This window comes from Xiphophorus couchianus, chromosome 7, assembly GCF_001444195.1.
Source record: "Xiphophorus couchianus chromosome 7, X_couchianus-1.0, whole genome shotgun sequence".
Taxonomy (NCBI): domain Eukaryota; kingdom Metazoa; phylum Chordata; class Actinopteri; order Cyprinodontiformes; family Poeciliidae; genus Xiphophorus; species Xiphophorus couchianus.
The window spans coordinates 12365801-12386799 of NC_040234.1; the positions used below are offsets into that span (position 1 = coordinate 12365801).

At 40.2% G+C, this 20999-nt stretch overlaps 2 protein-coding genes across 5 annotated transcripts; one reads left to right on the plus strand and one right to left on the minus strand.

Moving 5' to 3' along the window:
- Positions 1-711: 711 nt before the first annotated feature.
- Positions 712-10306, plus strand: me3 (malic enzyme 3, NADP(+)-dependent, mitochondrial). Of its 2 annotated transcripts, none has more exons than XM_028023866.1 (15): positions 712-858; positions 1238-1470; positions 4008-4141; positions 4708-4857; positions 5140-5215; positions 5896-6057; positions 6185-6288; positions 6365-6474; positions 6743-6840; positions 6933-7046; positions 7128-7233; positions 7687-7829; positions 7940-8113; positions 8303-8401; positions 9312-10306. In XM_028023866.1, the coding sequence occupies exons 2-15, from the start codon at positions 1243-1245 to the stop codon at positions 9471-9473; spliced, it is 1860 nt and encodes a 619-aa protein (XP_027879667.1). In that variant the 5' UTR covers positions 712-858; positions 1238-1242; the 3' UTR covers positions 9474-10306. The 2 variants fall into 2 exon arrangements, with proteins under 2 accessions (XP_027879667.1, XP_027879668.1); XM_028023867.1 differs by lacking the exon at positions 712-858 and adding an exon at positions 866-1144.
- On the minus strand, positions 10168-19940 carry nxpe3 (neurexophilin and PC-esterase domain family, member 3). Of its 3 annotated transcripts, none has more exons than XM_028023870.1 (6): positions 19812-19940; positions 18591-18760; positions 15076-15857; positions 14646-14713; positions 14335-14556; positions 10168-14246 (listed from the first exon to the last, which is right to left on the minus strand). In XM_028023870.1, exons 2-6 carry the CDS (start codon positions 18681-18683, stop codon positions 13684-13686), a joined length of 1728 nt encoding a protein of 575 aa, XP_027879671.1. In that variant the 5' UTR covers positions 18684-18760; positions 19812-19940; the 3' UTR covers positions 10168-13683. The 3 variants fall into 3 exon arrangements, with proteins under 3 accessions (XP_027879671.1, XP_027879669.1, XP_027879670.1); XM_028023868.1 differs by having other exon boundaries at positions 10713-14246; positions 14335-14559; XM_028023869.1 differs by having other exon boundaries at positions 10713-14246; positions 14335-14559; positions 19808-19937.
- Between the last annotated feature and the right edge of the window lie 1059 nt (positions 19941-20999).

Consider the following 20999-nt stretch of genomic DNA (forward strand, 5'->3'; position numbering starts at 1 on the left):
ACAAAAAACTCAAATTAAAATTAATATCAGAAATTTTCTAGAAAAAAAAATAGCTAACTGTGTTTTAAATTTCTGCCTAGTGGAGTTTGCTATGGATTTTTCCACTTAAAGATACTTTTCAATGTCAGTCTTAAACAAAATGCGGGAATTAAAAAAAACAAGCAATTTTAGGCAAAAGTTTAGGAAGTGGAAACAATAAAATTCTCACTTTTGTAGATTGTGCCAAAGGCAAACCCCCTCAGTATTTATTTATTTTACTAAAACGTCTGTAAATTTACTTCAGTTTACCTCAGCTGCACCAATCTTTGCACCGGTAAAGGCAGATCTATGGTTTCCAAAATTATTTAGCCTTATTTATGATATTTATAAAAGGTTTATTAGGCGGACTAAGAGTTTAAATTTATTCGGTAGTTCCAGTGGTAGAGTCCACTATACTTATAAACAGTGCGATAAAATTAGCTTGTATTTAGTTACACTCAGTAGCATACTTCAGGCTGCAAGTTTGCAGAACATGGATGACGGGAAGGCGCATAAAGGCCGCAGTTATCGTGAGATTAGACAAGCGCGCCAGTGAAAGTTGGCGCAAAAGATGGAGCTCATGCTCACAGAGCAGCCGTGCTGAGGGCGGGGCTTCTGTCCTCGCAGAGCGGGTCTCTCATTGGCTGATGCGCGGCTTGGAGAGGCGGGCTAACCTGGACACGGAAGTGAAGCCGCCCAATGTCAGGAGACCCTGGATCAGCTGTCGAACCTCCTTCCTCCGGTTAAACAGCAGCCTGTTCTATCGGCAGCCGTAGAGCCAGAGGAGCTTTTCCTCTGATCAATTAGGCCTGGTGCGTTTCATATTCCCGCAGTTTTCAGGTGAGGCCCGCTGACTAACAGCTCTGAGTTTGCTGGTTTTAGCTGGTTCATCTGCACAGAAAACCGTGTTTGTTGGAGAGCTGCATATGCTAACCGCGGCTAGCTTCTTATATAAAACAGTTTAACCATTCGGCTACTAGTTTAATCTTTATTATAGTGCGATTCTGTCCAGAGAAACACAGAGGACTGTGACTCCTGTTGTCTTTATAAATGACTCAGCTTGAAGCTAATGGTTTAACGCTTGAAGTCGGTTGTTTACGGAGAAGCTGAACTTGTATAAGTCACGGTATGTTTGGCATTCCGGGGTTGTATGTCCTCCAGGCGAACTGTAATGTGTCATGTTCCACTGAGTTGTTTTTTGCATTCTCGGTGTCCGCAGGCAGAATGAACTCCCTCCCAGGAAAAGCCGCTTTGTCTCTGTGCAGACGCGCAGCTGCGGGCGGGATGAGGGTGCTGGTCGCCCCTCCGGGTCGCCCCACTGGGGGAGCAGCGCAGGCCGACAGGGCCGCTCTCCAGGCTATCCGGGTCTGCCACTCTGGGACCAACCAGAAGGGCAGCGTGTACACCAAGAAGCGGGGCTACGACATCACCAGGAACCCCTACCTGAACAAGGTTAGTTTATTTATCTGCCGGTGTGAACCTCTTTACTTTATATGGCATATATAACCCAGGGTTTCCCCCAGTGTATCATAAGCCTGGTGGGCCACCAGGCTTTACTTCTAGGCTAAGCATTGCTTATTTTTTAAAAGTCTTTTTAATTAAGACTTTATAGTTGGTGTTCAGGTATTAATCTTACAATCTTTTAATGACACATAATTATCAAGTGATATTTTTAAAGTTGTAGTTGTGAGAAAAATGTAAATGGATGCATAAAGGTGCTTCAGAAACTCAGCTCTCACTACATTAAGTTAAATGTTTGCACAGCCAACATAACGTCCTGCATAGAACGTGCTGTGATGTTGGCATGTATATAAACACAGTAAAAGGCCAGAACGTTTGGCTTCATGAGTGATGTTCGTATTTAGCACTTTTTACAGTCTCTGCTAATTATTTAACAGACAGCACAGAGCAAGAATCACACTCCTATTCCTCCTCTGTTCTGTTTGAATGAAAATAATCAAAATTTCCTCAAAGAACATTGTCTGTGGTATTCCTAGATTTTTCTTTACCCCACCAATCATGATGGCGTTGGTTTGTTTTTTCTAACTTGTTCCAGCCTATGAAGACACCAGGATTCCTGCAGAGGCTCAAGATCAGTTTATTGCTTAGATTGTAGATGTTCAGAGGTCGCTCTCAGTTCTCTCTTCTCTCCATGCTGACTCAGCAGTCACATCCTCACAGGTTCATTTAAGTGCAAACCGTCAGGAAATGGAGACACACTTTGACAAAAAAAAGAGATTTTCTCTTTCCTTACATTAACATGAAAGAAAATGTTAATGTGTTTCATTGACATTAAAAGAAAGTGTCTTTTTAGTCTGATTCTTCTAAATAACATCCAGTGCAACTAATTACCTCCAGAATTAATTAAACAGTTTCCACGAACAGCTAACAGTAAGGCTGCACGGCATTTCTTTCTTCTGTCTTATCTCTGTTTCCATCACTCTGAATTTTAGCATTTTGGGGAACGTCAGTGTCTGGTGTGGAGCGTCTGCTGCTGTGAGACTGTCCAGCTGGACAAATATTATGTTTGCATGTAAAAATGCGCAACACTGGAATAGTCACCACTTTAAAAATACTCTGTGAGAGTTGTGAAGGTTTTCCGTCTGTGTAAGCAGTTACTTTGAGGATTTTCCAGGGAAACTTCCTCCCAAATGACTTTCTCTTACTCTGCAGTTCTGGAACCAGTGTGCCATTGTCTTCTTTCTGAGACCTTCACTTATGTGGCTACAGCAAGTCCTGTGTAGTTTGAAACATTGTAGCTCGTTTAATGTTGGAATAGGTTCCAAAGAAAAGTATGCATTTATAATAAATGCACTGTAGAACAAAGTCGGAGTGGATTCTGTGTTTTTAGCGGGAGAAATGGGAGAGACGATGAAAGACAAGTGGAGCTTAGAGGGGAGTGGGCGCAGGGGCTCACTTCATTGGACAGAATAAATAGATTAACGCTCACACCCCTGCTCAGATGCTTTTCAAGTCATCTGCATGCAGGACTAGAGGAAACTACTTTTACAAGTTTACAAAGTTCCTTTTCAGAATTAAAGCTGTAAAGCTTTTTTGTTTTTTTTAGTAAATTACCCAACCGGCTCACACATTGGTATCACATCTGTCCTTCCATATCAGACACATTATCTAACAAGAGGCAATGCAAATGGTAATATACCTGCAAAAGAAGGCCGCAACGCATTGGCCAATTGTGATTAGTAAAGGCATGTGCAATAAAGGTAATTTTTATACTAACTTGTGCTTTTTTAAAATGAAAAACCACAGCCTTTCTTCCTTGTTTCTTTTATATATTGGGAAATGGCTGTACAAACATAATGATAACCTATTTTTATTTTTTTTATTTCATCTGAAGTTTTTTATGCCTGTATGCTGAGTGTGTGAAATTTCTTGTTTGTGCACACAATCTTGGCCCATAAAGCTTATTCTGTTAATACGTGTAGCAAATAGAAATGTACTTTAAATTAATATAATGCCCTACAACTAACTCAGGTTTCCACCCACATTGCAAAAATCTGCATCATAGATTAATTGTTTTCTTTAAATTGCCCTCATGAGTGAGGGGGTGTGTGTGGGGGTGTGTGTGTGTGTTCCCCTGTGATAGACCGGCGACCTGCCAAGTTGATCCCTACCTCTTGTCCAATGACTGCTGGAGATTTTTTGAACTTCTAAGGTTTTTTTCTCTTTTGTCTAAACTGTCTTCCTGACTGATCAGCATACGATCACTGCTTTCAAATCCCTTCGCCTCATGTTGTTTCCTCCCTTGAGTTTCCACATGTTGTTTTCGCTGGAGTGGAAATGTGACCACAAAAGAGAGACTGTTGTTTTTGATGTGAATACGATGAGTCATAACTGAGGTTGATGACAGACGCATGAATCACTGCGATCTATATTTGCTGCAGTCTTTATTTATTTTAAAGCCTTTTTCTTGGTGCAGATTATTTCCCGGGATTACAGTGTTTTATAATAATTGATGTTCCACCCTTCAGGGAATGGCGTTCACTCTGGAGGAGCGCATGCAGCTGGGCATCCACGGCCTGATCCCCCCCTGCTTCCTCTCCCAGGATGTTCAAGTGCTGCGTGTCATGAGGAGCTACGAAACCCGCACCAACCCTCTGGACAAGTGAGTCTCCCAGCAAAGCATGGCAAAGTGCTGTTCAAGATTATCACACTGCAGATGTTTAATCAGTTGCGCTGTCCTGCTTTGAATAAGAGTAAAATCCTCTTTAGCATGTTCCAGCTGTTGCACCTACGGCTTGTTTTTTTTTTTTTTTTTTTTTTTTAATCAAGGGATTCAAGATTTATTTATTCTGGGATTAAAGGCTCAGATCATCATTGGTTGAGAATTTGCTTTGAACATTGTAAGAAAAACCCCTTCCAGAGCATTGGAAAGTATTCATACCCACAAACTTTTAAGGTATTTTATAGGGATTCTACATGTTGGAACTACTATAAGTATCAAACTAACTCATTGGTATTGAATCCCTCTGAATTACCCTTGTCTCTAACAAATGCATGGAAAATATTAATTTGACAACCATTTATCTTTTTCCCTCCTTGTGTTCTAACATAAATCCCAGTAAAATACATCAAAGTTTGAGGTTAAAATATGGGAAAGTTCAAGGGATATTTCTAAAAATATATACTTTAACACAAAAAAATGTGTCATTTTGTGTCTTTCCATTTCAGGTACATCCTACTGATGACTCTGCAGGACAGGAACGAGAAGCTGTTCTACCGGGTGTTGACCTCCGACATCGAGGAGTTCATGCCCATCGTGTACACTCCCACCGTAGGCCTGGCCTGTCAGCAGTACGGCCTCGCCTTTAGGAGGCCTCGGTGAGGCTGGTTCCTGCTAGTGCTGCATAGTATTCAAAAGAAATAAATGTGTGATTTTATTCTGCAGTATAGCAGTGATGATTAAACTTTTTTTCTTTTTCTACTCTTTATTTATTCTGATGTCCTGGACACTCTAGCTCCTACTGGTTCTAGACAATGGATGTGTTTATGCTGTACTTTATAGTGTTTACTTGATGTTAAACTTATCTGTGACTTTTTAAATGCTTTATGTTAGTCTGTATGACTGATTTAATTTTATGCTGCCATCCCGTGTGTTTGCAGAGGACTCTTCATCACCATCCATGACCGGGGACACATTGCCACCATGCTCAACTCCTGGCCTGTAGACAACATCAAGGTACACACCGTGCACTGACACCCTCTACTCTTGCTCCTGACCTGTTAACACACATTAACCGTGTTCCTGTACAGTCTGGGAAAATCGAGCACTGTGTAGAATTAGCTTTGATTTTTCAGATCTGAATAAGTATGGATAAAAGGAAATTGAGTGTGCCAAATGTTTTGATCTTCCAGACTACGTTCCTTCTTGTATTTTTTGATTGAGAAGTCTAATGAAGCCTAATGAACCACACAGTGGTTTCTACACTGATTTGCTACATCGACATGCTTCATCTTTGATTTGCCAACTTGATTTTAACATTTAACCCTTCTGAATTTTGGTCTTGTATCGAAAAAACCCAAAAGGAGACGATTTCACTGTCTGTCTGGTTTTTACAATCAGGCTTTAAAGTGGGTCTAAAATGCTAAACCAAACATTAAAGCTAATATTTTTAGGAATATTTACAATAATAATAAGGTTTGTAAAGACTGCGTTTTGTCTTGGATGCTCCATTCTTAATTTGACAAGTCAAAGTTACAGATTTTTAAATGGTGTCAACGTGAGTCCAGATGCTACCGAAGCAGATCAGTGGCCCTGCACAAGACTGAGAATCAGAAGCTAATTTGCTGTTGTGCTTTAAAACTACATAGTCATTTTGTGATGAAAAATGTGAAGTAATGCTTGGTGTCTCTGTCAAGGCCATCGTGGTGACGGATGGAGAGCGTATCCTTGGACTGGGAGACCTGGGCAGCTATGGGATGGGAATTCCTGTTGGGAAGCTGGCTCTCTACACGGCGTGCGGCGGCGTTCCTCCTCAGCAGTGTCTCCCTGTGCTGCTGGACGTCGGCACCGACAACCAGGTGAGTGCGCAAGAACGCTAGAATGGGTTTTTCTTGTTGCAGAACCGCACATCAACCTGATTTATCGGCATGATTAACTCTAAAGCCAATTCAGGAAGTCAGAAATATCTGTTGTGTTCTCGTCCAGTCGCTTCTAGACGACCCTCTTTACATCGGCCTGAAGCACAAGAGAGTCAGAGGAAAGGAGTATGACGAGCTTATCGACGAGTTCATGCAGGCAGTGACGGACAAGTGAGTCCATCAGAAATTATTCACTAAAGTTAAATAGTAATCTTGGTGCTTGGCTGATGGTGCATTTCCTCTGCAGGTATGGGATGAACTGCCTGATCCAGTTTGAGGATTTCGCCAACAGCAACGCCTTTCGTATCCTTAACAAGTACAGGAATCGCTACTGCACCTTCAACGACGATATCCAAGGTATTTTGTTAGTCACAGGAGTCGGTGTCGGCATTGCAATCGGTTTTGTTGTCATTTGAAGAAGCAGAATTGGCACCCATTAAAGTTTTGTACATTTTTTCATTCTGCACTTCAATATAGTTTTATTTTGTGTTGGTTTTATACGATTAAACAAAGTAGAGTGAAGTGGAAGCATAATGTTTCGTCTGACTGGTTTTGTTTGACACTTCTGATATGTAGTGAGTCACAAGCAGATATTGTTTCATAATTAAGGTAATTTTCTCTGCAGGCACGGCATCTGTAGCCGTCGCTGGAATATTTGCTGCTCTGAGGATCACAAAGGACAAACTGTTGAACCACACTTTTGTTTTCCAGGGAGCAGGCGAGGCGAGTCGAGCTAAACGATGATAAATTTAAAAATGGCATTAAAGGGAGACTTTCTTACAGAATTAACTTTGTTCTGGCTGTTATCTGACCAGGCTGCTATGGGTATCGCCCACCTACTTATGATGGCCATGGCTAAAGAGGGAGTGTCTAGAGAAGATGCTGCCAAGAGGATTTGGATGGTTGATTCAAAAGGTCTTATTGTGAAGGTAACATGTCTAATCACGTGTTGCTGTACGTAAATCGCCATGTGGTTTGAAAACAAACAAAGAAAGTTGTTGTTCCTACAGGGAAGAGGCAATCTGAACCACGAGAAGGCTGAGTTTGCTCATGAACACCCACACCTGAAGACTCTGGAGGAGGTGGTGGAAACCATCAAACCCACCGCCATTATTGGTGAGATAACTGGAAATGCTGGTAAAATTAAGCGCATTGTGTCACCAGTGTGTAACCCACATTTGTTTTGTTCCTAACCAGTTATGGAAACTCAGTGAAAATCTGTGAGAGGTGACTCTTTTTCACGTAGCGTTTCTTTACAACGTAGCGGCAAAATGCTTACTCACTGCTTTCTCTTTAATCTGAACCATCGAAAACCTGGAGGATGTAATCAATGGTTTGATATTTCAAACTGCATGTAAATTGAGCTGTCAAATATTTCTAACATCTCATCAAAGTTTCAACAATAAAATACATGGTACGAAAGTAATTTATCTGACAAGATGATCAAATATAATTGTTAGCTTTAATTTTTAACAGATTTTGCCAACCAAGATGCAGAATCCTAGAAATGGAGAGATCCTGTATTCATCATTATCGTTGTCAGAAAACTGACTGGTGTTTGTGCTGAAGGTGTGGCTGCCATCGGAGGAGCGTTCACCGAGAAGATCATTAAAGACATGGCGTCTTTCAACGAGAGGCCCATCATCTTTGCTCTGAGCAATCCCACCAGCAAGGCTGAGTGTACTGCAGAGCAGTGCTACAAACTCACAGAGGTCATATATTTTCACACATATATTGCAGTTGATGTATTTCAGGGCCATGCAAAAGTATTTATTACTGTTTTTCAAGGCTGTCATGTTTCCTCCCCTCACTCTGTGATCAGGGCAGAGGCATCTTTGCCAGCGGGAGTCCATTTGACAAAGTGACCCTGCCAGACGGACGCATCTTCTTCCCCGGTCAGGGAAACAACGCCTATGTGTTCCCAGGAGTTGCCCTGGGCGTTATAGCCTGTGGCGTGCGCCACATATCTGAAGACATTTTCCTCACCACTGCAGAGGTCCGTTCCTCACTGAAAGAAAAGACGCACTAACTAGAAGCTTAGCAGCTTCTGCTGAATCTCTTTATGCTTCATCAAACCCAGAATCTCTGCGCTTTCATTTTCAACTCGAACCCTCTGATTGAACCGTCAAGTAAAAACCTCACGTCTGATCATCATACCTGCTGTGCCTGTTTTTGTCTCTGTCAGGCGATAGCTGACATGGTAACAGAAGAGAACCTGGCTGAAGGAAGACTCTATCCACCTCTAAGCACCATCAGAGAAGTGTCCTTCAAGATCGCAGTAAAGGTGAGAGATGTAATATTAAACAATATTTCAATTACCTATTTTCTCATGCAACTTCCTGAAAATTTTACAAATTAGTGACTATATTATTATCCAGCTTAGCAAGTAACTAAAATAATGTTAGTAATTACATTTTCTCTTCACCACATGTTCCTCCAGCCAATCCCAACTATCTCTCTCCTGTATATTTTCCTATCCAAAAGACAAAGCATATCTAACATTAAAGCAAAATGGCACAAATGGATGTTAAATAAGGATCAATATACCCTTGATCCTTATTAGTTTTAATAAAAACGTTACAGAAAATAACATTTCTAACTTAAAAAGTATTTTTTATTTGGTCTCATTGAATATTCTAATTTTATCTGAAACTAAATTTGGTTTGACTTTAGTTTTTATTAGCTGTAAGCACAAAATATCAAAATAAATGGAAATAAGTGATTTTGGATTAATTCCTGAGCTACACTTTACAATGAAATTACTAAAATAAATAAACTTTTCAGCATTTTAACACTAATTATAGGGGTAATGAGATGTAAGAAAACCTGTAATTTGTGCGAAATGTAGTAACCACTGGTTTTTGCATCATCTTATGAGTGGGAAAATAATTCCCATAATAAATATTCTTAAAATCTAATTTATTGTGTAAATTAGACTCATAGAAAAAAAGTAAAAAAAACCCCAAAACAACGTATTTCTCTTTATTTGTTAGTGCTTTGTCCTAATCATTTAAATAATAAAATAAATCTTTTGATTTGCTTTGATGACCAAAGTGAAGGAAACATCTGCAGTGATTACTAGAGCCAGCAGAGGGAGCTGGAGGTCAGGCCAGGAGATGCTACAAAACATCTCTACCTCGTTGATCAAATCAAATTGACTGATCTCAACGTCCTGCCCTTTGTTCCTGTTTCAGGTCGTCAACTATGCATACAAGAACAACATAGCTTCGGTGTACCCTGAGCCCAAGGATAAGGAGGCGTTTGTTCTGTCGCAGATCTACAGTCCTGACTACGACTCCTTCACTCTGGATACTTACAGCTGGCCGCAGGAGGCCATAAATGTCCAGGACGTGTAATCATTCTCTGAAATCTATATACCGCTGTGGTGTTGCCTACAGTTTCACTCCCTTTCCTTTTTTTTTTTTTTTAGCTGAATATTTTTATATACATTTCTGTAAGCATTGGACCCATAGATACCAAACAATGAGTCATCTGAGAATTGAGAATTTATTATTTTGGTAGTATTTATTTAATCCGTTGCTAAATGAAGATTATGTTCTGTTCTCAAAGCAGCATATCAAAAAATCCATCGTGCCACTTGTACACAAAACCTTTTCACTTGTTTCTTTCAACTAAGATGCTGCAGTCAGTAGTTACTGTGCAGCGTTGTCACAGTAGCTTGCAGTGCTTTGGTGTCTCGTCACAAGAAAACAGAGGATTCATTGTGATGCCGTGTCTGAACTGCAGTCAAACATCCCCCTCGGTCTCGGTGTGCCTGACTCTGTGACCTCAGGAGGTTGCTGCTCCATCGGCTAAAATCATTGGATCATTCTGTCCCGTTATTCTTCCTGTAATACACTCTGCTCCGTTTGTTCTTGTACTGGTTTTTATTTTTGTATTCTAATCAGTGTATTCTCTTTTGGCTTTGCATTCCTGTCAGAATTTTATTTTTAGCGAAGGACACTTTAATTGTTTAATTGTAATCGTCCCCATCATGGTGTTTTTGTACGACTCTGGTGTTTGCCTTCAGTTCTGTACAAGTGGTGTTGGTTTTTTTTTTGCCAAAGCAATTTAAGCTCTATATGTTTTATTATGAGAAAGGATGCTGTGCAGGCTTTAGCACTTAGAGATATGCTTGAAGTTTTGGAAAAAGTACCATGTACGTTTTTAAATAAAAGTCTTAACAAAATGTGGTGAAGTTTGTTTTTTTATATGATTGAACAGTAAAGTGGATATTTGTCTATGAAGAGTGTTCTTTCTGTAGTTTGTTGCACTAACCTGCACCCAAAGCTGCAAGAGACCAGGTGTAATAATACAACAACAAAAAAACACATTTATTTTATGTTTCTAGCTGGTCTTATGAAAGCTGTTTGCATCATTGTGTTTTGTAGAGACATGTTTTGAGGTTGCCCATAATTTCTTTTGCTGCTTGCCGGAGAACCAGTCTTGCATTAAATCTTTTCAGGTTTATCACCAACAATCTGTTCCAGAGACAATTTGTTTTCATTTGATTTTGCTTAAATCTTTGAAGAATACCAATAACAGCAGGTTATATTGGTACATTTAGCAAAAACAAAAGAAAATAATAATGTAGCAAAAGTTAAATATAAAATGCTTTATTTAAAAAATTATAAGCAACAGTAAGGGGAAATTAACAGTCTTGGCAAACTTATATCAAAGAAATTCTGATTTGCACGAAACGTTATTTAAAGGTCTGAGGATAAAACATTACGTTGATGCTCAAATAACTTGATTTCCTAAGAGGAAGTAAGAAATAAAATCAGACCTATAGCTATAGAGCTTTCCGGGTCTCTAAAAGATGCTTTACAATGAGATCAGTCATTTCCATTCATTCACACACTGATGGTCAGCTACTAGATTGTAGCCACAGCTGCCCTGCAGCAGTCTGACAGAAGCAAGGCTGCTATATTGTGCCATCTGCCCTGCTGATCAACGCCAGCAGGGAAGGTGGGTTTAGTGACTTGCCCAAGGACAAGCAGACATCAAACTAGCGACCCACTGATTGCAGGGCCAACTCCAACTGCCGTCACCACCATAACGTTGGTCAGTAAACATCTTTTTCCGACTCTAAAACACCTGCTTGTTTCACCTTACAGCAAATAATGTGGTCCTGCCTGAACTCCATTTCTAAGAGTTTTAAAAGTAAGTTCAGAAAAAGCTATTTGCTGTCCAGTGCTCATTGTAACTCATCATTACGAGCGTTTGTCAAGGATTTATCCCATTAAAGAAGTAATTAGCTTCTTTAATGGAATAAAAGAAGCCGTATTAGCTAATGGCTTCTTTTGACCCATTAAAGAAGCTTAAATATAATATCAATTAATCTTTGATTAAAGTGGAAGCGTGTCTGCTCGTTAAATGCGAGTATTAAATGTGAGTGGAAAAACTGAACTCATTTTGTTAAATATGTTGTATTTGACAAAATGTGAAAATGTTTGTATGTATTTTGGGATGAAGATTGCAAAATTTACAGCATAAACCTGCATAAGAGCAAACAGAGTAAGCTTTGTTTCCATTTCTTTGTCTGACCATCTTGGGCTGATTTTGGTTTAATACTCTAGTCTGAATGTCCCTCAAATGGCTAAATAATTAGCAGAACGAGTTTAAAACTAGGTCCGACTCTCCTAATGTGTCAGCCACTCCACGCATTCTACATGCCGAGGAGAGTTCATCTTCATCGGTACAGACAAAGTATCAGCATAGGGTAGCATGAGATTAAGTAACATTATTGGGTCTTTGATGATAGATTTGGATTGTATGTATCTAGTGGCACACGTGGTATTTTTGATATCTTTAGGTGGTGAGATGCCACAGAATTAAAAATCCCCCAAATTCCCCCCAAAAATATAGTAGCCTTGGTTATTCCATGTACTAAATTACAAGATAAGTAAAAGTTTCTCTTTAAAAGTGCATTTACTCTCATTATATTTTTTAAAATACTGATAGCTCACAGAGTTTCACATTTCTTTAACAAGGAAAATATCCTAGATAATTATCCTCACCTAGAAATCACTTCAGAAATATTCCATAACTTTTCATGTATTCCAACACAAGCCAGCAATGATTATTTCTCACCTAAATCAATAGTCAATGATGAAACTAACTGTTTTGCAAATTCTAACATGCTCTTGAGGCAAATCTTTGATCAGAAATCTGTATAAATTTGATTCACTTTACATTTTCTCATACCGAGGAGTGAAATGCTATTAAAGAAAACATAATGAGAGTTAATATGTTTGTAAACATGTTACACTCAAAAAAAAATAATAAAAAAGCTTGTTTTATAATATTTTCCAGCTAACTTTATGAAAAATGCAATGATTTGTAAGGCTTGGTTGCTTCAGACAAACAATTTCCCTGTTAAAAACAGGAGGTACACATGGAGTCTAAAGGTGGATATAATTGATTGGTACTACAGAATAAACATCTACATTGCTGTGAGAACGTATTTGCTTGTCTTACAGATTTCTTCTGATTCTCCTTGTTTGTCACACCTAAATGCTAAAATAATACCAGTGACATAAACTCAGTGAATAAGTAAAGCAGTTTTCTGCTAGAGAAAAACATCTATCCAAAGCTGCTGATATCTATCAGTGGTGAAAATAGTCCCTAAGCCCTTGGGAGGAGTAGCCAAAAACAAAAGAAAAACAATACCATATGAGGAGCTGTCTTTGGACAGAATTCCTTGTGACTAATTGTATAAAAAAAAGGCAAACATTGAAAAGTTCTCAGGCAAACAAAATGCCTGCTAACCAAAAAGAAGATGAACGGCTCTCTTACACTGGCCCCAAAAACATCTTGATGAATTGAAGAGTTTCATTGAGGGAAAATACTTGATTGACGAGACAAAAGTGAAAAGTGTTCACCTTGCTACCCCTCGCATAAAACAAAAAGCCTTACAAGAAAAACAACAAGTCTCTACGATGACTCTAACGCCTTCTAACAGAAACGTCTGAGTGAAAATGTCTGACCACCAGTTTGTGACGTTCACCTTAAGCAAACCTGGACTGCACAGAAGGACAATGCTCCAAAAAACACTAGCAAAGCTTTTCCACATAAGGCAACACTGTTGTGGATAGTCTTCTTAAACTATCATTTCAAACATGAATTTTGTGCTTACTCAGGTGGCTGCGTCAAAACATGGCAACCGGAAACATTTAACTATTTAAATTGGCACAGATTTGTAATGTTTTACAATAATTAATTCATATTTGATTCTAAGGTACATTTTGTCCAAATTTTCCTTTCGTAGCATTCAGGAGGAATAGTGTTTGTGATGAAGGGATGAATACGAAAGATAAGACATGTTTTTCCTGCCTCAGCCTGTCATATTAAAGAGGCATGAAGAAATGATTCTGCCAGAGTCTTTGGCATTCCTGGAATAAATGATGTACAGGAAGGAACACGATAAATATAAAACCATTCGCTAAAATTTGGGACGGTAGCTCTAAGAAGCAGAACAGAAGAAAAGCTGTTCAGATCCGTATAGTTGACAGATGGATTCCCGTTCCCTCCGACAACAGATTATTTCACCAAACGTCGCAGCTTCTACTTTGTCCTTGACTTTGTCACTGGGCAGACGTAAGACAGAAGCATGTCTATCATGTTCTGCACGATGGCCCGAGGAGGATGGAGGGCGTGAGGGAGATGATGAGCCAAACTCATTTCCCAGGCGTCCACCATGAGAACATCCATGCCTCTGAACATGGCCTTAAGCACCGTGTCCAGCTGCAGGGAGTACCAGTCGCTGTTGTACAGGCTCACCTCCTCATCCAGGGCTTGGAGGTTGGCCGACCGGATTACCACCAGTGTCTCCGGCGCCCGGCCCAGCAATCTCAACAGCGCTCGCCGAATGTGCCGCAGGCGCCGGATGTACACCTCCACGGGGAAGGTGCTGAAGTGGGCCCAGATGCTGAGGACCACCACGGTGTTGGGGCCTCCGGAAAGGCCGTCCAGTTCATTGAAAATGTAGCGCAACTCGCTGGACAGGACAGTGGAAAAGCGGATGGGCGGGCCGTGGCAGCGGTACTTTAGCAGAATGTTATGGGTTGTGTCCACGGCCATGAAGGGCCCCACATTTTTAGGACTGTGTAGATTTATCTCCTTCATTTCTGGGAATAAATAAAAGTTGCGTTAGGAGCAACAAGGGATGTGTAGAAGTAAATAAGTAAAATGAGACGGAAACAAGCAACTACTCACCTGGGACCAAAGTAATGAGGTACTCGAACCACTGTCGAACAGTTGAGTCTCCGTACATGTTGATCACCTTGTTCCTCAAACACTGAGTGATTGCCGCCGATTCATTGAAGTGACGCATTACGGTCCCTCCTAACGGCCTCCATGAGTCTTTTAGATAATATCCAGAAGGCTTGGGCTTAACCGGGTCTGTTTTTACAGAGCTGCTTTCCTTCTCAACGTCATCTACTACAAAGGGAGAAAAAAATGAATCCATGAAATACACAGACACTGAAGTACACAAACATTGCTGAACAAAGAAGTATAAACTTTACCTTCAGGTGGCAGCACGTTGATTCTGTCTTTTCCTGAGGTGTGTATTTGAACTTTGATGTTTACACCACTGGGAAAATGACAGTGAAATATTATTTAAAGCAAATTAGAGTGAAAGTTAAGTGAAAACAAATGTTAATATTTTAGTAAACAAGTTGGTAACGAGTTTGTAGAAAACAATCCTCAAGCTAAAGTTACTAATGTGCTTGCTGTTTACAGATGCAGATTATAGTATTGATAGTGAGTGTACATCATACTAAATGATTGGGTTGATTGGTAGTGGATGTATGGATTGATTGATGGATTGATTGAGTTTGTTCTCATCCTTTACACATACAGTATATTCCTGACATGGAAAACACTTGATTTCCAGAATTGCCCAGACTGTGGAGTAACCCAGTATGATTTGTTTACCCACAAAACACAACAAACCTCTGGAAGAGCAGAGCCTCCTGGTTGGTCAGGAGGTGTTTTAAATATCCCCCTTTGGCATGGTTGATTCTGGTGTCACAGCCGAGCATCTTGGGCTTGTAGCAGTACCAGGGTTCGCCCGTGTAGAGGTCTGTATAGTTGCACAGAGGATGCTGGTCGGAGGGTAAGCACATGTTACACACTGTCGTTTCTGACAAGAAGCCCAAGCGGAACAGGCTCTTGAAGAAAACCCGATCGGGCCGATGCTCCCTCAAGTGTTTCAGCACAGCGACCGCCTCGCTGGAGTGCACAAGCGTAATCTCGACCTGGGCGGCCCCGACCCAGAGCAGCGGGAACAGAGCAGAATAAATTCCATTCCTGTGGTCTACCACCGTCCCAGCTACACCGGCTCCGAGCTCTGGAGAATGCAGCCTGGCAAGGAGGAAGTCCCCGCCATAACGCTTAGGACGACCCTGATAGTCGTGCATTTGGACCAGAGCCTCCAGCTGGTCCCCAATGCGCCACTCTCTTCTTTCCTTATTGGGAAGGATGGTGAAGAGGCTGTGAACAGGGTCGCTTGTCTGGCGTAGGCTGAGTGGAGCAAAACGAGCTGGAGGGCCAGGCCACGCTATTGAGTCCAACAAGTAGTGCTCTTCAAGTTTATCCTCAGGAGATGGTTTCTGGCCCAGATGGGCACAGAAGGTGAGGTTCTGATTGTATGTTGGGAGGTTCACTGACACGAGAGACGAGTGGATCCTGGTCTGAAACTGGTAAAAGGCTGAGATTGCGTGGCAGTTCCAACTCTAAAAAAGAAGAAGATAGTTGAGTATCACACACAGTCTGCTGCCCTGTAGACTTGCATTGTTTGCTGAAATCAATATGGACTTTTGTCAATTGCAATTTTTCTGTAGAAATGATAATATTGTAAAAGGTAAGACCAGTTTTTCTGCAACAAGGGCTCTTTAGCCAATTGCAGATTATTTGTTCATTCCTTGATCTGAACTGATTCATTATGATCAATTGAAAGCTGGGGCGTTCCAACTGACCCACCGATCGTCCACCTCAGAAGGTAAGTATAATCTCGTAACCACTAACAATTGCCTAGCTAGTATGGGTAAGCCAGGGTTGAAGAACAACATGTGATGGAGTATAAAGCAAATACAGCAGCAGCTGTTCTGCGGAGTACATGAGACTATGTATCCCCTTAAAGTGTCCATCAGATCTGAGAAATATGATCATTAGCAAAACTCACAGCAAGCTGAAGATAATGAGGAATAACTTGACTTGTATTTAAAGCACTGAATACATTTGGAAAGCCTCATGAGATTCAGACCTGGGAAAATCCCTGAGGGAAAATCCCCAACAGGTGAAGGCTGAGTTATGAACCAGAGCTTCGCCCCTTTAATTCTGCCATACCAACATGATCTGTTGCAGGAGTACTGCTGGCTCAGCAAGCCAACGGCAATTCAGTGCTGCAACGGCTGTTGATATTAGCGGAGACGCTCATTGTTGATCTCATATCTGTTTATTAAATACATAAATATAAATTAGTAACTCAGCTATAGAAACGTAGAAGTGTGCAGGAAGTCCATGCTGATGTGGGGAATGTTGGCCATTCATCGCTGAGTGGTTAAATGTTATTTGTTGTGTTGGAGTTCATTCATTTCTGTCTCTGTGCACCACCCAGGTTTGTTAACCAGTTTCAGGACCTGACCGGAACTCCTCAGTGTAAATTACCTTAAGAAATAATGAGATTTGCAAATGCTACAAGCCATACATGTCATACAAATGGAACAGATACAGAGTCACATTCACCATCCAGTGCTGGGGCCACAACAAGTAAGGCAAAGATTGTAGCGCGGGTTTAGCTTTTTATTTTCCTCTGCAATCTGTACCCTCCCTAAAGGGTAGTCTAATCAGTTTGAGACATATGACTCCCGGCAGTCACACATAAACATGGCTATGTAAGCTGCAGCGTGTGCGTGTAAGCAGTTTGAAGCAGATAAAAGAGATAGAGGAAAACACAGAATCCATAATAGTTGGTTTGAGTGATCTGGCAGCTTTGAGCCATTACATTGGTGATAATGGGGCTTTCAGAAAAGCTAACTGTGTGCTAGGAGAAGTGAGCTGTGGTGGAATAATTTGTTATTAGAGCAAACATTATTAGGAATTTGTTATTTGAGCAAAGTCATAAATATTTATCAGCATTCAGCTTCTGTGCACCACAACTCCGGAACAAACTTCCGGAAAATTGTAAATCAGCCGAAACACTGAGTTCCTTTAAATCCAGACTAAAACCTCACTTTTTTAGAGTTGCTTTTGTGCCGTAATTAATGAAACACTAACCAACATTTTAATGTGTAAATGACAGCACTTGGAAAAATGGAATGTTTCAACTATTCATTTTTGTGTTTTTATGATGTAAAGCACTTTTAACGGTTTTCCTTTGACGTAGTTTCTGTTTACAGCAAAAAAAAAAAAAAAAAAAATCACCATCTGATTGAAAACATATTCGACATTTCTTCTGGGTGTGAGGATTTGGGTTTTTCTCTGTGTTGATTTGAGTTCTCTGTGTATTTATTTTGAGTTTTCTGTGTTTCCGTGTTGTCCTGTCTTCCCCTTGATTGTTTCCCAGGTGTGTCTCGTTCCCTGATTACCTCCTGTGTATTTAATGTTACCTGTGTAACATCAGTGTCTCTGTCGGGTCCTTGTCAATGTGTTCTTGTCCATTCGTGTAGCCTGTTGCTACCAGTGCTGAGCCCTAGCCTTCCGCTCAACTATGCTGCCAGGTTTTTGGACTTTGGTATTTATTTGAGCCTATTTATATCATTAAACTTCCATTATTCATCTCATCTGGGTCTGCTGCGTTTCCCTCACCGCTTCCACCACCACAGCTCATGACACTGGGTATCACTATAGTCAACGCAAGTTCCCCTCCAAACCGGCAGCAATACATCTGGAAACCTTTGGCACAAGATATATTTTACAATAAATAAATAAATAAATTATCTTAACTGTTACACAAATTCCTATATTCATTCTGTAGTTGAATTCAAGATCTCCACAGACGAGGCAGTTTTCAAAAATCGACTCCCCAAACTAACTCACAACACTGCAGAGTGTCAGACTTTTCACAAGTCTGGATCAAAGGTGAGAGGCTATTTAGAGAGGAGGAGCAGAAAATGAAAGTCAAAGCTGAATTAAAAGGGAAATGCATTAATGGTGCAAAAAGGGTTTAGGTTTAGGCACAAAGCATCACCCTTCAACTTGTGTCTGAGACCTTACCAATTGAAAGATGCCACATGGCATTTTACACAAGAAATGGTATGAACTTTAGTGCTTCAGAAGAACACATGAATGCAAGTAGGGTTTTTACTAACTCTGCAGCCCCATTTGATAAGAAGACAACCACTTCCTCTTTCACTATGTGGAAGTTGTCTCTGTTCCTGGTTGTTGAACTGTTTTCTGTGCGTTCTGCATATATCACTCTCATTGTGTTAAAAAAACCCCCACAGGTGACCCACTTCCTTTCTTACCTCCAGAGTGTGGATGTTGCGCAACAGGAAGATGAATCCCGACAGCGACAGAAAGAGGAAAAGCAAGGCATACTTGGACAGATTTTGGTACATGGTGTCTCCTTTTTGTCTCTCATGATCAGGCCCTGTTCTTCACCACAGCAATGATGGCATGATTTTACTTATCAGATCTGTGATAAGTACATGGAGAGGCAGAGCAGAAAAGATTAGATTGAGCAGAGCCATTTTGGAAACATTACCGTAATTTGTAAGATTATTCTTTCTGGACTGAACACATGTTACTCCTACTGAATTTACTAGGAGTGAATTATTTATGATGTAATCACAATCTCACAGTGATCATTTAAAATAAAAATAAGGAAAAATCCAACCTTTTAACCAGGCTGATAGATAGGGAAAGCTCAAATTAAGAAGAAAATATTTAAATAAATTTTTTAAGTTGGTCAGACTGTCTATGAAGTTTCAACGTATGAATCCTTTTCTTCCTGACATACAGGTATAACTTAACAAAGAACAACATTTCTCCTATTTAAAGAAATCTTACTGGCAGTTTATCTTTGTAAATTTGGAAGTGACTAAGAAAATAGCTACTCATCGAAACATCCTATTATAGTGAAAGTTAAGAAATTCTATTTTCCAAATAGCCAAGTAATTATTTTTTGAAAGGCAGTTCATTTTTTTTTTCTACAATTCTTAACGATATACCATCAACAGTGTAATTTGCATGCAGAATAGAAAGTTATGTGAGAAGGGATACAAGAATTGTCATTTTTTTTATGCCACATCATCTTAGGTCCAGCCCTGGATAAAGCCCATAACAAAGGACAAAGCTGAACTCCGGCTGCTACAGCACAGCCAGAGAAATCGCGTTGCTGTTTTGATGTATGGCAGGGCGATATGATTTGAATACAGCTCTTAAAAATTTTGCATTTATGTATTCCCCCCACACCTCCCAAAAATCTTTGCAGACATCAGCAAAGCAATGAGCAAAACAAAACAACCTGCTCAATAATGCAGACTGAGCGACAGTTATGTTTTTAAATTATCTTAGCGGAAGAAAGATGACAGCGTGTAATGTCGGGGCGCACGGACACCTTCACATACGAAATACACAGGCAAATAACATTTAATGGCCCATATATGAAGATGTATAATAGGAAAGACAAGAAAGATGCCGCCTAGAACAGAAATCGCTATTTTATGTAATGATATCTTACTTACATGTTAGAATGACGTCGAACCGATGGAGAAATGGAGAATTAAGGCCAGGAGAGAGAAAAACATCCGGACACCAAAGGCAGAATCACTGTTAACGGTGCTGAAGATGGCTGCTGATCTTAACTGCGCCCCCTGGCGGTCACGGTTTGACACACGTTTACTTGTTAATTTAGGACGCCGTTTTTCTTTTTTTTCTAAAAGCTACGCGTGCTCACTTCTGCAAAAGGGTCAACAGCGAAGCCAAACCTTCAGAAGCTACCAAACTTTCCAGCTTCTGACCCACAAAATAAACATGTAAGAATTTGGCTGTGTGCTCAGCCAAATTCTGTGGCTGAGCACACAAGCATTTAAAGCAAATCAGGGTGGTGAGTGGTGCAGTGTCAACATAATCAAAATAAACAGCAAGTGTATTGGTCAACATGTTGCTTTTTTTCAATTTTCAATTCATGTTTTTATCTTTGACAACATTTTTAAAATGCATATGCGTTCTCATTTTTGGTGCTAAGGATATTTAGATTAATTTCTGACCTTATGACCCAAGAATGACATATTCATGACCCCAAATGGGATTCCATCCTTACCTTTAGGAGTTACTTCTGTTCACCACTGCAGTTTTTTTGTTTTTTAAATGAAGCTCCAAAGATGCAGAGTTTTAAGAATAGGGAGATAATGACCGTCTTTAGGTACAAAGTTGCAAAACAATCGCAAGAATTTATGTCTTGAGCTGAAATCAACAAATGAAGCAGGCAGAACTGTTCTCAGATTGTTTTTTTATCTGAAGCAGAACAGATTTATTCTCCTCTCCAAGTTAAACTCACCCACCCACTGCTAAAAGCTCTTTATATCATCATAGCTTTATTCTTTCCACTTAACAATTGACTACATCAGATAGTGGATTTTTCAGATGACCCTCTTGACACTTGCATTCCATTAATTAATAACAATTGTCTGTGGAGACAGTGTTTTTCTGACTTCCAGTTGCATCTGGCAGAAGGGTGTGTACTGTTTCAACACACTCATTTAAATTTGCTTTGTTAGCCAACAGATGTCTCATCCGTGGACAGCTGGAGATAGGCCCTGAGGGGATAAGGGCGTAAGAAAATAGATGGATGGGTGGAAAATGGTTATTCGTGGAAGGATATACACTAACACTGTGCTCAAAATGTGACTCCAGCATGAGAAGAAAACTTC

Bases quoted from the DNA above. Each gene is read 5' to 3' on its own strand.
- me3 (XM_028023866.1), top strand. From the start codon at position 1,243: ATGAACTCCCTCCCAGGAAAAGCCGCTTTGTCTCTGTGCAGACGCGCA. The intron at 5,216-5,895 runs GTACACACCGTG...GTCTCTGTCAAG, and splicing joins GGCCTGTAGACAACATCAAG to GCCATCGTGGTGACGGATGG. The intron at 6,475-6,742 runs GTATTTTGTTAG...TTTTCTCTGCAG, and splicing joins CTTCAACGACGATATCCAAG to GCACGGCATCTGTAGCCGTC.
- nxpe3 (XM_028023868.1), bottom strand. From the start codon at position 18,683: ATGTACCAAAATCTGTCCAAGTATGCCTTGCTTTTCCTCTTTCTGTCG. The intron at 14,714-15,075 runs GTTTGTTGTGTT...TCATTTTCCCAG, and splicing joins GAGGCTCTGCTCTTCCAGAG to TGGTGTAAACATCAAAGTTC. The intron at 14,560-14,645 runs GTAAAGTTTATA...CTCCCTTTGTAG, and splicing joins CAACGTGCTGCCACCTGAAG to TAGATGACGTTGAGAAGGAA.